Genomic DNA, 16,666 nt, shown 5'->3' with positions numbered 1-16,666 from the left:
AGCCTGCAGGCATAATCCTACACATAAAAAAAAAAAAAATCCTATAAAAAAAAATATATATACAGTGATCCCTCGCCACTTCGCGGTTCACTTATCGCGGATTCGCTATTTCGCGGATTTTCATAATGCATTTTTTATTTTTTTTTGGTGCATTGTGCTCTGCATTCTGATTCGCTAAAAACTCACTCCCGCTTCTTGTATCAAAACATGCTACGAATTGTGCTATCATTTTGTCGTCTCGTGCAGTTATGTGTACGTACATAAAACAGCTTGGCAAATTTACATTAAGTTGGCCAGGAAGGAAGGAAGGACTAACGCTTGGTCGCTTAGCAACCATGGTGCGAATGGCCACTGAACTTAAGCGAGTAGCTGAGGAATGGGACCCTTTGATGAGCCGTTCATTACAGTTCTCCAACGTAATCGATGGTGGCATGTCGGTGTACAAGGATCTTTTTGCAAAGAAGAAAAAAGAGCGACAACAGCTGCCTATCACTATGCTCTTCTCCCGAACAAACACACCTGCACCGCGGGCTTCAGAAGAAGAGAACACTGCAGAGCGCAGTCAGGATGCAGCGGCCCAGTCTGAAGAGCAGTGAAACGGCCTACACGTGAGTCACTGTATTTGTATACATGTAATAGTTGCTAATTGTAAAAAAAAAAGAAGTTTTCTATTTCGCGGATTTCACTTATCGCGGGTCATTTTCGGAACGTAACCCCCGCGATAAACGAGGGATTACTGTATACATATATTTGCAACACATGGCCTGTCTGCAAAAAAACGTATTGACTTGGTCCGGCCCGAACCTTTCGCTAGGAAACGTGCAGCATTATATAAAATATTCTAGGCCCTCGTATCCAGTGAGCTCAGGACAGACACAGCTGTAGGCTATTTGTGCAAGGGATAAGAAGTAAATCAGGTATTTTATGGCGTTTCACTTGGATCAGAGCATGACATTTTTCCCCTTTCATGCAGTGGTTATCGAAAGGGAGAGCGATGGAAATATTGCTCTAAAACATTGAACTACTGTCATTCTCAATGGATTCTAATAACAGACTTGGTTAACTTGTGGTTTGAAGTGAAGAAAAAATTACTTTAAGAAGCGCCACTGGTCATTAGCGGTGTTGAGTTGAGACAGACGTCCCAAATGTGCAAACATATAGGTCTGCACTTACGCGCAGGCCAGGTGGCATAGGCCTACTTCTATATGCGTAATCAGGTGTGTGTCCTTACTCAACATTGACAGGAACGCTCCAAAGTAAATATAATGAATAAATTGAGAACTCATCAATGCAATGAAACAATGTACTACTGGTGATCTATGTAATGGGGAATTGATAGACTAACAATAAAAAGGGCCAACAATTCACACAATGAAGTTATGAAACAATGAATGTGGACGAAATGGCGGGAGAGCGCATTCTGAGAGAGACATACCTTGTGCAACTTAGCCACACTCTTCTTATTGGACCGTGTCATCCCCGTGGCCTCCACAATTAGTCCACAGAGACAGGAGCAAATCAGACAGGTGTCTTGTGTGCCATGAACAAAAACAATCTATTTGCGACTGCTCGTCCAACAGCCTATTGCCCAAACAAGCGATTAAATAGGGTCAGCCCAACTTGACTGCGTGTACTTCTGATCAGACAGTGCGACTGCTCGTCCAACAGCCTATTGCCCAAACAAGCGATTAAATGGGGTCAGCCCAACTTGACTGCGTGTACTTCTGATCAGACAGTGTTTGGGTTGCATGGTGTTCTACCGGACTCCAAAATGATACCTACTTGCCCAAAAGGATGTCCTCACAGCCAGTGGTGGTCACAAAGATGTTCCCCTCCTTGCAAGCCTCCTCCATGGTGGTGACTTCATATCCTACAACAATCACAAAAGCCAATTAAATACTACACAAAAGCAATGTACAACATTACTTTTAGCACTTGAGCTTGATACCTCTGCTGCAGTGAACAAATGACATGGGGTCAAACATAGTATGTACAGCAATTATAAATGGCCTTCAACTTAAAACAAATTCTTCAGATCATATTTGCTAGGCACTCAAGATAACTGAATGCACACCTAAAACCAATCTCCAATAATATTTTGAGAATGTAAATCTGAACAATAACATAATCAAACTAAAGAGGATCCAGACCCTCCATGGCAGCCTGCAGGGCATTGATGGGGTCCACCTCTGTGACGATGACGCGGGCACCGAACCCACGGAGGGCCTGGACGCAGCCCTTGCCAACGTCACCGTAGCCGGCAACAACCGCCACCTTTCCGGCAATCATCACGTCGGTGGCCCGCTTGATCCCGTCAATCAGAGACTCTCTGCAGCCATACAGGTTGTCGAACTTGCTCTGGAGGGAGAGAGAGAGAAATGATCTATAGAGAGGGAGTCAATACCGCTGCTTACTCAGGAGGGTGATGACGTACAGTATCATTATTTTATGGCACTTTAAGAACTGACGAGGCATGCATGGCCCTACTAAGGGAGGATGATTGGGTCTACCTTGGTGACTGAGTCATTGACATTGATGGCTGAGACCTTGAGCTCACCATTCTTCATCATCTTGTACAGGTTGTGCACCCCTGTGGTGGTCTCCTCAGACACACCCTTGATTCCTAAAGGAGACAATTTGACAATCTTTAATTGGCACTTTTTTTTTTTTAATGGCATCCACACGTGGTGGCGCCAACATGAAGATCACAAAATTATCAGGGCCATAGCCTGATCTCTTCTCAGAGAACTAATATGAATGGAAGGTTAACATTTCAAACATGAGTCAAGACTTCCCTCCTTAGGAACATCATTCCCAAGGGACTGTGTTTAAAGTTAAGAGATCCTGCTGCATGTTGCTTACCAAGCACCTTAAGTTCCACCGCAGTTCTCAGTATTGACTCTGGAGTAATGCCGCCACCTAGTGTATAAGACTGAGAAATACAGCCCTGCTGACAATCATAGCAGTATCACCCTGGCAATTTGGGGGAGGCGTATTTCCATAGCTGAACCACACTAAATTAGATCTGAGAATACTAGTGTACAGGACTAGCGTGGAAAGGCTGTGCCTATTACAATACCTCTAGTGTTTCGCATTGGGGCATAAAGTAAACCACTTTTACATTGCACGGTTACCCCATCACTCATTTATTATTTCTATTGCTGGCTAAAGTGTGTCTTTGCTGTTTAAAGAAAATAGAAACCATCAATTACAGTCTCCCAGCCAATACAAAATATCAAGTTAAATACTGAACTTCCCCTTTAATGCTTTGCTCTGGATGGAACAGTCATTCCTTTAAAAGCTCTTACAGGATGCAACACACAATAAAATCAAACTTAATTTGCCACACAGCTTAACAAAAAGGCAAACCAACAAAGGCTTGACCGGATAAGGTAAATGATTATGACAAATAACTGTGACAAGTCCAATGCAGGGGCATTGGCTAAATATCAAACCTCATGTTTACATTTCTGTAAGGCAAAAGCAAAATGGGAGCTCCACTACTACACGGTATTTCACTTCAGTACCCTTCGGATCCAGTTAGGGCCATGGGGGAGGGAGCGAATTGGGACAGGTGAATACCACTGTCCTCCTTAGCCCTTCAATGTTTGCAGCAATATGGTGCCCCGCTTCTTTAATTAAGCAGCCGTATGAGAGGCCTGAGGCCCTGAGAGTTGTAAGTCAGAGATAGCTAGGTCCCATACCTGACAGCAGTATGGGGTACTTATTGTGGACCATGTTGGTGAGGTCGCCGCCGTCATCCAGGATCATGTTGAGGGGCTGGCCGTCCTTCCAGTAGATGGTCTGCTCAATGCACCACACGTACTCCTCATCGGTCATCCCCTTCCAGGCATAGACTGCAATGAGAGAGGGGTGTGAGAATCAGGGTTGATGAGGGCTTAGCAATGGCATCAGACCCAATGGATGTATTCAGTAAGGATGAAGCAGGATACTTTTTTTTTTTTTTTTAAACAAAGCAGGCACTACCAATTGGAAAGTTCATTTTCATATTCTATTTTTAAAACATTACTATACCAATTGTACCAAATGAATGCAACCCAGGCAACATGACAATAATACAAAAGTTTGAGTGCACACCAGGGCCCGGTTTCCGATAGTGATGGAACTTAGGCTTGCGAGTGTTAAGGATGCATCCTTCCAAAGATGTAACATGTGTTTCCCAAAACACCACTCAGAGAATGTTCGCTAAGTGCGTTGTCGAGGATCGAATGAAAGGCAGCGCTGCTCTCGGATCAGCCTTCTCCATTAAAATTGTACCTTAATATTAGAATTTATTCCATAATACTGACGAGGGATAAGCGCAGATATATCACCTATGGCTGCAAATATTGAGGCAGCTTATTCTAATGTGTAGGCCTACCTAATAATACACTAAATAAAGATTAGACAGTTGACTATAATTAGTAAAATAGAAAGCAATTGAATGAACATTAAATGAATTTCAATATATAGGCCTGTGTAGCCTATACTGTTATCATCTTAATTTGAATCCTCTTTATCCTTCGCTTGTTTGTAGCAACTTTGTATATGAAGTCAACTTTGTTCTTAAGTTATCGGCTGTCAGAGAGAAAAACATCTTGATTCTGTGATCTTCTGTGTATAAACTGACACAGAAGGGCAAAAAAAGCATTTAACAACGCACTTAACTATTCTACGAGTTGTCTGAGGCAGTCGGTAAATAACAAGCGTTTAAGAGCAACTTCAGTAACGATGGTTTTGGGAAACAGCTCAGATTTAACAATGCTCCTTCGAAGGTTCTAATGAACCAAGTCTTAAAATGCTTGTGGAAAACTAGGCCAGTACAATAATTTAGTAGGCCCAGTACAATAATTTAGTATTGTTGATGGCTAAGGGCAAAATAATTACAAATGTAATTTGTTAAACAAGAAAGATATTGGCACTAACTGCCAAACTGGGGTTAAATTGGTATTAATGGAATATTAGAATGGCAAGTGTCTCAATGGCCAAAACTGCCTTCAGATAAGAGGTGCCTTGGGGTAAGAATGATCAAATCAAATTTTATTGGTCACATACACACATGGTTAGCAGATGTTAATGCGAGTGTAGCGAAATGCTTGTGCTTCTAGTTCCAACCATGCAGTAATATCTAACAAGTAATCTAACAATTTCACAACAACTACCTTATACACACACACACACACACACTTGTGTGTGTATAAGGTAGTTGAATAAGAATATGAATATAATGAATAAGAATATGTACATATAAATATATGGATGAGCGACGGCCGAACGGCATAGGCAAGATGCAGTAGATGGCAGAGAGTACAGTATATACATATGAGATGAGTAATGTAGGGTATGAAAACATTATATAAAGTGGCATTGTTTAAATTGACTAGTGATACATTTATTACATCCAATTTTATTTATTAAAGTGGCTAGAGATTTAAGTTAGTATGTTGGCAGCCGCCACTCAATGTTAGTGACGGCTGTTTAACAGTCTGATGGCCTTGAGATAGAAGCTGTTTTTCAGTCTCTCGGTCCCAGCTTTGATGCACCTGTACTGACCTCGTCTTCTGGATGATAGCGGTGTGAACAGGCAGTGGCTCGGGTGGTTGTTGTCCTTGATGATCTTTTTGGTCTTCTTGTGACATCGGGTGCTGTAGGTGTCATGGAGGGCAGGTAGTTTGCCCCCAGTGATGCGTTGTGCAGACCTCACTACCCTCTGGAGAGCCTTGCGGTTGTGGGCGGAGCAGTTGCCGTACCAGGCGGTGATACAGCCCAACAGGATGCTCTCAATTGTGCATCTGTAAAAGTTTGTGAGTGTTTTTGGTGACAAGCCAAATTTCTTCAGCCTCCTGAGGTTGAAGAGGCGCTGTTGCGCCTTCACCACGCTGTCTGTGTGGGTGAACCATTTCAGTTTGTTCGTTATGTGTACGCCGAGGAACTTCAAACTTTCCACCCTCTCCACTACTGTCCCGTCAATGTAGATAAGGGGCTGCTCCCTCTGCTGTTTCCTGAAGTCCACGATCATCTCCTTTGTTTTGTTGACGTTGAGTGTGAGGTTATTTTCCTGACACCACACTCCGAGGGCCCTCGCCTCCTCCCTGTAGGCCGTCTCGTCGTTGTTGGTATTCAAGCCTACCACTGTAGTGTCGTCTGCAAACTTGATGATTGAGTTGGAGGCGTGCATGGCCACGCAGTCATGGGTGAACAGGGAGTACAGGAGAGGGCTGAGAACGCACCCTTGTGGGGCCCCAGTGTTAAGGATCAGCGGGGTGGAAATGTTGTTTCCTAAGCTCACCACCTGGGGGCGCCCCATCAGAAAGTCCAGGACCCAGTTGCACAGGGTGGGGACGAGACCCAGGGTCTCGAGCTCAATGACGAGTTTGGAGGGTACTATGGTGTTAAATGCTGAGCTGTAATCAATGAACAGCATTCTTACATAGGTATTCCTCTTGTTCAGATGGGTTAGGGCAGTGTGCAGTGTGATTGCATCGTCTGTGGACCTATTGGGGTGGTAAGCAAATTGGAGTGGGTCTAGGGTGTCAGGTAGCGTGGAGGTGATATGATCCTTGACTAGTCTCTCAAAGCACTTCATGATGACGGAAGTGAGTGCTACGGGGCGATAGTCGTTTAGCTCAGTTACCTTAGCTTTCTTGGGAATGGGAACAGGAACAATGGTGGCCCTCATGAAGCATGTGGAAACAGCAGACTGGGATAGGGATTGATTGAATATGTCCGTAAACACACCAGCCAGCTGGTCTGCGCATGCTCTAAGGATGCGGCTAGGGATGCCGCCTGGGCCGGCAGCCTTGCGAGGGTTAACATGTATTTTTTTTTAACTTACGTTGGCTGCGGTGAAGGAGAGTCCGCAGGTTTTGGTAGCGGGCCGTGTCTGTGGCACTGTATTGTCCTCAAAGCGAGCAAAGGAGTCGTTTAGTTTGTCTGGGAGCAAGACGTCGGGGTCTGCGACGGAGCTGGTTTTCTTTTTGTAGTCCGTGATGGACTGTAGACCCTGCCACATTCCTCCCGTGTCTGAGCCGTTGAATTGCGACTCTGCTTTGTCTCTATACTGACGCTTAGCTTGTTTGATTGCCTTGGAGGGAATAGCTACACTGTTTGTATTCGGCCATGTTTCCGGTCACCTTGCCCTGATTAAAAGCAGGGGTTCGCGCTTTCAGTTTTGCGTGAATGCTGCCATCAATCCACGGTTTCTGGTTGGAGAAGGTTTTAATAGTCGCTGCTGGTACAACATCACCGATGCACTTGCTAATATACTAGCTCACCGAATCAGCGTATACATCAATGTTGTTGTTCGACGCTATCCGGAACATATCCCAGTCCACGTGATCAAAGCAATCTTGAAGCGTGGAATCAGATTGGTCGGACCAGCGTTGAACAGACCTGAGCACGGGCATTTCCTGTTTAAGTTTCTGTCTATAGGCTGGGAGAAACAAAATGGAGTCGTGGTCAGATTTACCGAAAGGAGGGCGAGGGATGGCTTTGTATGCGTCACGGAAGTTAGAGTAACAATGATCCAGAATTTTCCCAATCCCAATTTTTTTCTCACGCTTTCGATATGTTGATAAAATTTAGGGAGCCTTGTTAAAATCCCCAGCTACAATAAATGCAGTCTCAGGATGTGGTTTCCAGTTTACATAGAGTCCAATGAAGTTCTTTCAGGGCCGTCGAGGTGTCTGCTTGGGGGGGGGGGGGGGGGTGTACACGACTGATTATAATCGAAGAGAATTCTGTATTCTGAGTTCCTGTATGTTGTTATGATCACACAACGACTCAATCATAAGGCATACACCCCCGCACTTCTTCTTACCAGAGATATGTTTTTTTTCTGTCGGCGCGATGCGTGAAGAAACCAGGTGGCTGTACCGACTCTGATAACGTATCCCGAGTGAGCCATGTTTCCGTGAAACAGAGAATGTTACATTCTCTGATGTCTCTCTGGAAGGCAACCCTTGCTCGGATTTCATCTACCTTGTTGTCAAGAGACTGGACGTTGGCTAGTAGTATACTCGGAGCGGTGGGCGATGTGCCCGTCTACGGAGCCTGACCAGAAGACCGCTCCGTCTGCCCCTTCTGCGGAGCGGGTGTTTTGGGTCGCCTGCTGGGATCCAATCCATTGTTCTGGGTGGTGAACCAAACAGAGGATCCACTTCGGGAAAGTCGTATTCCTGGTCGTAATGTTGGTAAGTTGACGTTGCTCTTATATCCAATAGTTCCTCCCGGCTGTATGTAATGAGACTTAAGATTTCCTGGGGTAACAGTGTAAGAAATAATACAGAAAAAAACGAAATACTGCATAGTTTCCTAAGAACGCGAAGCGAGGCGGCCATCTCTGTTGGTTGCCGGAACTTAGATAAGAGATCATCTGCTGATTCACAATGAGAGATTGGTTCAACCCAACTGGCTTTGTTCTGAAGCATAGGAAATACATGGATCAGAGGACATCTGACCTGGTGAGGGCTTAATGTAGCTTTAGGTGTACAGGGAGACAGGACAGGATGGGTTGACGTATTACAGCATCTGCTTTACTTCACAATCCCTAATGGTTCAGCAATGAATGACTGGGAGTTAGTGTGTGACATTTTTCTTTAAATTATAAAAATAAATAAAAAAAGTTAATGGTCCACTAGTCTGGTCCTGAGCAACTTTTTGGTGTGTCTAGCTCCTGTCCTACTATCACTACTGTCATGTCATCACTACATTTATTTTCTTGACAAATATAGCAGAATCCATCAATCCATCTATTAAATACCAACATAGATGGATAGTCATGTCTTGAGATGAAACAAGGTAAAGTTAACTTTAGTGAAGCAAGTTATACATTCTTGGCCTATGATCAAATTCCTTGAAAAATCGAACTATTGTCGTTGACAACTGAAGTGTGAAGAGCTTTCCAACACTTGTTTCACACATAATGGCCACGTTTCAGGCAATTTCTTAGCAGTCACACTGTGCAGATGAAAACTGGAGCAGTTCTACTCAGGAATCAAATCAACATATGACATTCAAGCCGTAGAACTGTGAGTGGCTGAAACTCTGCTATAAACCAAACAAAATAAGCACCCCACTGTGATGAAGATGCTGCTACTCTTCTGGCTTTGTAACTTCTCCCCCAGGACACCACCCCCAAGTACTACATCACTACATGTGGAAAAATCAGTTTGGCAAGTTCAGGGCCAAATAGTTACTCAGCAAATAACTTCTACTATTTCACTGATTGAAACACTACAGCAGGGGTAACATTGCGCTCTGGAGTGATGAATGTTTGGCAAGGAATATAGGCCTACTCACAAATTAAAAGGAATTGGACTGCGCAACACTCCCCGTTTGGGTAAACATGTTCTGGTTTATCGAGGGGGAGTTCTATAATTGACAAATCACAATACAAGTCCATAGAGTGAATAACAGGCTTACACGCTGACCAAACCAGATGCGCGCATGTTGATTTTGTACCCCCACACCAGACACGATCAGGACACGCAGGATGAAATATCAAAACAAACAACCAATTATATTAATTTGGGGACAGTTCGAAAAGCATTCAACATTTATGGAAATTTAGCTAGCTAGCCTGCTGTTGCTAGCTAATTTGTCCTGGGATATAAACATTGGGTTGTTATTTTACCTGAAATGCAATGGGGTTCATGCATGTTAACATCAGAAGCCTCCTCCCTAAGTTTGTTTTATTCACTGCTTTAGCACACTCCACCAACCCTGATGTCCTAGCCGTGTCTGAATCCGTAATGGGTCCGCGGTCAAACGACCACCCATCACTGTCAAACCCTCCCTAAAAACACACTTCAGCAAGCAGGCCTTTCTAATCGACCTGGCCCAGGTATCCTGGAAGGATATTGACCTCATTCCGTCACTAGAGGATGCCTGGTTATTCTTTAAAAGTGCTTTCGTCACCATCTTAAATAAGCATGCAAACAGATACAGCCCTTGGTTCACTACAGACTTGACTGCACTTGACCAGCACAAAAACATCCTGTGGCGTACTACATTAGCATCGAATAGCCCCCATGATATGCAACTTTTCAGGGAAGTAAGGAACCAATATACACAGGCAGTTAGGAAAGCAAAGGCTAGCTTTTTCAAACAGATATTTGCATCCTCTAGCTCAAAAAAGTTCTGGGACACTAAAGTCCATGGAGAATAAGAGCCTCCTCCCAGCTGCCTACTGCACCGAGGCTAGGAAACACTGTCACCACCGATAAATCTATGCTAATCGAGAATTTCAATAAGTATTTCTCTGCAGCTGGCCATGCTTTCCACCTGGCTACCCCTACCCCGGTCAACAGCTCTGCACCCCCCACAGCAACTTGCCCAAGCCTCCCCCCATTTCTCCTCCACCTAAATCCAGATAGTTCATGTTCTGAAAGAGCTTCAAAATCTGGACCCCTACAAATCAGATGGACTAGACAATCTGGACCCTCTCTAAAATGATCCGCTGCAATTGTTGCAACCCTTATTACTAGCCTGTTCAACCTCTTTCCTATCTTCTGAGATCCCCAAAGACTGGAAAGCTGCCGCGGTCATCCCCCTCTTCAAAGGGGGAGACACTCTAGACCCAAACTGTTACAGACCTATATCTATCCTACCATGCCTTTCTAAAGTCTTCAAAATCCAAGAAACTTCTTGTCAATATGGGGGTGCTGTTTCCACTTTGGAAAAAATCGTGCCCAAATTAAACTGCCTCGTACTCTATTCTAGATCGTACAATATGCATATTATTATTACTATTGGATAGAAAACACTCTCAAGTTTCTAAAACTGTTTGAATTATATCTGTGAGTAAAACAGAACTCATTTTGCAGCAAACTTCCAGACAGGAAGTGAAAAATCTGAAAACGATGCTCTGTTCCAGGGCCTGCCTATTGAATTGCCTTATATTTATGGATTTGCATGCACTGCATACGCCTTCCACTAGATGTCAACAGGCAGTGGAAGGTGGAATGGGGTGTCTAGCTTGATCTGAGGTCGAACAAGAGCTCTTGGAATGACGTGACCAGAATTTCCTTTCTCTACCTAGGCGCGGGAAGTACCTCCATATTGTCTTATGATAAGCGTTCGGTATACACGGCTAATATCTCCGGCTTTGTTTTTATTTGATACATATTAGAAAAACATCATAAAGTAGGTTTTTTCAACCGAGTTTCATCAGTTTATTCAACGTTTAATGGGACTTTTGGAGTTTTCCGTTCTATGCGTCAAGAGAAGATGGGCATGTTCGCGCCACATGGCTAGCCTTGTGGAGCGAATTCGACAGGAGAGAAGGACATTCTAAAACCAAACAACGATTTATTCTGGACAAAGGACTCCTTGTACAAGATTCTGATGGAAGCTCAGCAAAAGTAAGAACAATTTATGATGTTATTTCGTATTTCTGTGGAAAATGTTCTATTATCTGCCGTTTTTGGCGGGCGCTGTCTCGCTATAAGGTAAGCTGTTTGTTATCGTAAAGTTATTTTTTTTTAAATCTAACACGGCGGTTGCATTAAGAACCAGTGTATCTTTCATTTGCTATCCAACATGTATTTTTTAGTAAAGTTTATGATGAGTTCTTTGGTCAGATTAGGTGAGTGTCCAAAATATCTCCTGACATTCTGGGGAATCGATGCTACATTTTCACAATGTATAACCACGGGTTGCAGCTCTAAATATGCACATTTTCGAACAAAACATAAGTGTATTGTATAACCTGATGTTATAAGACTGTCATCTGATGAAGTTGTCCAAGGTTAGTGATTAATTTTATATCCTTTGCTGGTTTTTGCGATCGCTACCTTTTGCTGCTAATAGATGCATTTGTGTGTTTGGCTATTGTGGTAAGCTAATATAATGCTATATTGTGTTTTCGCTATAAAACACTTTTTTTTTTTTTTAAATCGGAAATATTGGCTGGATTCACAAGATGTTTATCTTTCATTTGCTGTACACCATGTATTTTTCATAAATGTTTTATGAGTATTTAGGTATTTCACGTTGCTCTATGTAATTATTCTGGCTGCTTTGGTGATATTTTTGATGGTAGCTGCAATGTAAAACTATGATTTATACCTCAAATATGCACATTTTCGAACAAAACATACATTTATTGTATAACATGTTATAAGACTGTCATCTGATGAAGTTGTTTCTTGGTTAGTGACTAATTATATCTCTATTTGGTCAGTTTTGTGATAGCTACCTATGCGGTAGAAAGATTGTGAAAATATGCAGTTGAGTCTTTTGCTATTGTGGTTAGCTTATAGAAATACATATTGTGTTTGCTGTAAAACATTTTAAAAATCGGAAATGATGGCTGGATTCACAAGATGTTTATCTTTCATTTGCTGTATTGGACTTGTGATTTCATGAAAATTATATTATATGATATCCCTGTCGCGTTAGGCTAGGCTACGCTAGTCAGCTTTTTTGATGAGGATGCTCCCGGATCCGGGATGGGTAGCAATGAAAGGTTAACAAACAGATCAACGACAATTTTGAATCCCACCGTACCTTCTCCGCTATGCAATCTGGTTTCCGAGCTGGTCATGTGTGCACCTCAGCCACGCTCAAGGTCCGAAACGATATCATAACCGCCATCGATAAAAGACAGTGTTGTGCAGCCGTCTTCATCGACCTGGCCAACGCTTTCGACTGTCAGTCACCGCATTCTTATCGGCAGACTCAACAGCCTTGGTTTCTCAAATGACTGTCTCGCCTGGTTCACCAGCTACTTCTCAGAGTTTAGTGTGTCAAATCGGAGGGCCTTTTGTCCAGACCTCTGGCAGGCTATGGGGGTGCCACAGGGTTCAATTCTCGGGCTGACTTTTTCTCTCTGTATACATCAATGATGTCACTCTTCCTGCCTGTGATTCTCTGATCCACCTCTACACAGACGACACCATTCTGTATACTTCTGGCCCTTCTTTGGACACCGTTAACAAACCTCTAGACAAGCTTCAATGCCATACAACTGCTATTAAATGCAAGTAAAACTAAATGCATGCTCTTCAACCAATCGCTGCCCGCGCCCGCCCGCCTAGCATCACTACTCTGGACGGTACTGACTTCGGTATGTAGTTGTCCACATATTCTAGGTGTCTGGCTAGACTGTAAACTCTCCTTCCAGACTCACATTAAGCATCTCCAATCCAAAATGAAATTTAGAATCTGCTTCCTATTTCGCAACAAAGCATCCTTCACTCATGTTGCCAAACAACAAATAACTCTGTTGTTTGTGTCTAACTGCTTTGCTTTATCTTGGACAGGTCGCAGTTGTAAATGAAAACTTGTTCTCAACTGGCCTACCTGGTTAAATAAAATAAAAATGTCCTCTACTTGACTATTAATCCACAGATGAGAAAGGAATTTGGTTTACCGTTTTGTCATCTCTCCTCCTTGGTCAGGCTTCTTTTTTACACCATTGGACTTTATATGGTGGTTGGCAACCAACTTTACGGTGCATTACTACAACTGACTGGAGTGTGGACGTCAGTTCATCCTTCAATCACCCACGTGGGTATATGCTCCTAAACACCAATGAGGAGATGGCACGTGAGTATATGCTCTTAAACCAATGAGGAGATGGGAGAGGCCGGACTTGCAGCTCGTTGAGTCACAAATAGAACCTATTTCTATTTTAGCACTTGGTCACGCAGACGCTTGCGAGCAATGATGGAATAACATGCATGTGTACATTTATTTTAAGACGCGAGCGGTGTGGTCAGCATGTTATGTAGGAGTAGAGCTCTCTGCCGCTTTGTCCAATGGAGGACCCTTGTGTACTTATGGTCTTCCTCATCTTTCACTGAATTGCACAAGAGAAAAACAAGAGCAGGCCAGAACCAATGCTACCCACATACTCGGTCTGGAGTGGTTTTCAAACAAAACTGTTGTGTAATTACCTGGAACACCGGTCTCGGCAATGGCTGAAGCGGCGTGGTCCTGGGTGGAGAAGATGTTACAGCTAGACCACTGGACCTATGAGACAAATAGAGGAGAAATGGTCACTGGTTGACAAGGACATTCTCAAAAATCGGTCCCACACTTAGTCCTTTTGTAATTCTCAGGACATTGCTTTCTGACTAAATTAACCAGTCCAGAGCAGCCCAATAAGTTTGCATACTTAGCTTTGATAAATCCAAGATAACCTTGAGGCAGTGAGTGGGGGAGGGGGGAAATTCCATGCGTCTAGGGAAAATACCGGGATGAATGGAAAGTGGACTAGAGGTTGGTCATGGGTCTTAACATTATTCCAATTCATGGAGGTTCTCTCGTTGTGCTTACCTTTACCACAGGCTAGATTTCAGTGTATATTTAGGCCTTGAAATGTTCATGCATGCGAGTCAATGACACTCCAGACAGTTGTATCAATAAAACGGTCTTGAAACCCATGATTATTGAATGTTCATCATCAAGCCACAACCACTGGAACCAGAGTGTTATCTAAAATTCACATTTATCGAGGTCAAATGAGCATTTGCTTAGGTGAATGAGTTGGACTTTTGGCTGACAAAATTAATTGAAAGTGTCATGGTGGGTGGCTACCACAGGGGGCAATCATCAATGAAGTGACTGTTACGGCCAACTGAGTGGCACAGCGGTCTAAGGCATTGCAGTGCTAGAGGCGTCACTACAGACCCGGGTTCGATCCTGGGTTGTCTCGCAACCGGGAGACCCATGAGTTGGTGCACAATTGTCCCAGACTCATCCTGGTTAGGGGAGGGTTTGGCCGACTGGGATGTCCTTGTCCCGTCGCACTCTAGCAACTGTGGTGGGCTGGGCGCATGCACGCCGACTTCGGTCGCCAGCTGTACGGTGTTTCCGCCGACACATTGGTGCAGCTGGCTTCCGGGTTAAGCAAGCAGCGTGTCAAGAAGCAGTGCGGCTTGGCGGGGTCTTGTTTGAGAACGCATGGCTTGACCTTCGCCTCCCGAGTCCGTACGGGAGTTGCAGCGATCGGACAAGACTAACTAATTAGATATCACGAAATTGGGGAGAAAATGGGGTAAAAAGTAGAGGTCGACCGATTAATCGGAATGGCCGATTAATTAGGGCCGATTTCAAGTTTTCATAACAATCGGAAATCGGTCTTTTTGGACACCGATTTGGCCGTTTCTTTTTTACACCTTTATTTAACTAGGCAAGTCAGTTAAGAACACATTCTTATTTTCAATGACGGCCTAGGAACGGTGGGTTAACTGCCTTTTTCAGGTGCAGAACGACAGATTTTTACCTTGTCAGCTCGGGTGATTCAATCTTGCAACCTTACAGTTAACTAGTCCAACGCTCTAACCACCTGATTACATTGCACTCCACGAGGAGCCTGCCTGTTACGCAAATGCAGTAGAAGCCAAGGTAAGTTGCTAGCTAGCATTAAATCTTATAAAAAATTATCAATCAATCATAATCACTAGTTAACTACACATGGTTGATGATATTACTAGTTTATCTAGCGTGTCCTGCGTTGCATATAATCGATGCGGTGCGTATCGTTGCTCCAATGTGTACCTAACCATAAACAGCAATGCCATCTTAAAATCAATACACAGAAGTATATATTTTTAAACCTGCACATTTAGCTAAAAGAAATCCAGGTTAGCAGGCAATATTAACCAGGTGAAATTGTGTCACTTCTCTTGCGTTCATTGTACGCAGAGTCAGTGTGTATGCAACAGTTTGGGCCGCCTAATTTGCCAGAATTGTACGTAATTATGACATAACATTGAAGGTTGTGCAATGTAACAGGAATATTTAGACTTATGGATGCCACCCATTAGATAAAATACGGAACGGTTCCGTATTTCAATGAAAGAATAAACGTCTTGTTTTCGAGATGATAGTTTCCGGATTCGACCATATTAATGACCTAAGGCTCATATTTCTGTGTGTTATTATGTTATAACTAAGTCTATGATTTGATAGAGCAGTCTGACTGAGCGGTGGTAGGCAGCAGCAGGCTCATAAGCATTCATTCAAACAGCACTTTTCCTGCGTTTTGCCAGAAGCAAGACTGTTACACTGGCAATACTAAAGTGCCTATAAGAACATTAAATAGTCAAAGGTTAATGAAATACAAATGGTATAGAGAGAAATAGTCCTATAATTCCTATAATAACTACAACCTAAAACTTCTTACCTGGGAATATTGAAGACTCATGTTAAAAGGAACCACCAGCTTTCATATGTTCTCATGTTCCGAGCAAGGAACTTAAACGTTAGCTTTCTTACATGGCACATATTGCACTTACTTTCTTCTCCAACACTTTGTTTTTACATTATTTAAACCAAATTGAACATGTTTCATTATTTATTTGAGGCTAAATTGATTTTATTGATATATTCTATTAAGTTAAAATAAGTGTTCATTCAGTATTGTTGTAATTGTCATTATTACAAATACATTAAAAAAAAATTAAATTAAATTAATTTATTTTTTAATCGGCCGATTAATCGGTATCGGCTTTTTTTGGTCCTCCATTAATCGATATCGGCGTTGAAAAATCATAAAATCGGTCGTAAAAAGTTAAGAAATTCAAAAAACACTTATGGATTTCTCCATTCTCATGATGCCTCAGCTTGCTTTTGGTAAGATTTACCTTTGTTTCTTTGCCATAATGTCATTGTCCTTCTTGCGGTGGTTCTCCAATTTAGTTGCATATTGAGGTGA

The 16,666-nt window shown here is 42.9% G+C and overlaps 1 protein-coding gene across 2 annotated transcripts in view; it reads right to left on the bottom strand.

Annotated features, from left to right (window-relative positions):
- The window catches only part of ahcy (adenosylhomocysteinase), a 49,317-nt gene that overhangs the window by 11,984 nt on the left and 20,667 nt on the right, over positions 1–16,666 (bottom strand). For both annotated transcript variants that reach the window (XM_071386323.1, XM_071386332.1), the window contains exons 3-7: positions 13,902–13,977; positions 3,705–3,857; positions 2,511–2,623; positions 2,151–2,358; positions 1,783–1,870 (exon numbers count right to left, since the gene is read on the bottom strand). In XM_071386323.1, coding sequence (XP_071242424.1) covers positions 1,783–1,870; positions 2,151–2,358; positions 2,511–2,623; positions 3,705–3,857; positions 13,902–13,977 — 638 coding nt within the window. The remainder of the gene's footprint in view (positions 1–1,782; positions 1,871–2,150; positions 2,359–2,510; positions 2,624–3,704; positions 3,858–13,901; positions 13,978–16,666) is intronic.

This window comes from Salvelinus alpinus, chromosome 2 (assembly GCF_045679555.1).
Source record: "Salvelinus alpinus chromosome 2, SLU_Salpinus.1, whole genome shotgun sequence".
Taxonomy (NCBI): Eukaryota; Metazoa; Chordata; class Actinopteri; order Salmoniformes; family Salmonidae; genus Salvelinus; species Salvelinus alpinus.
Note: the sequence above shows the minus strand (reverse complement) of the source record. Positions and strands in the feature narration are given on the sequence as shown.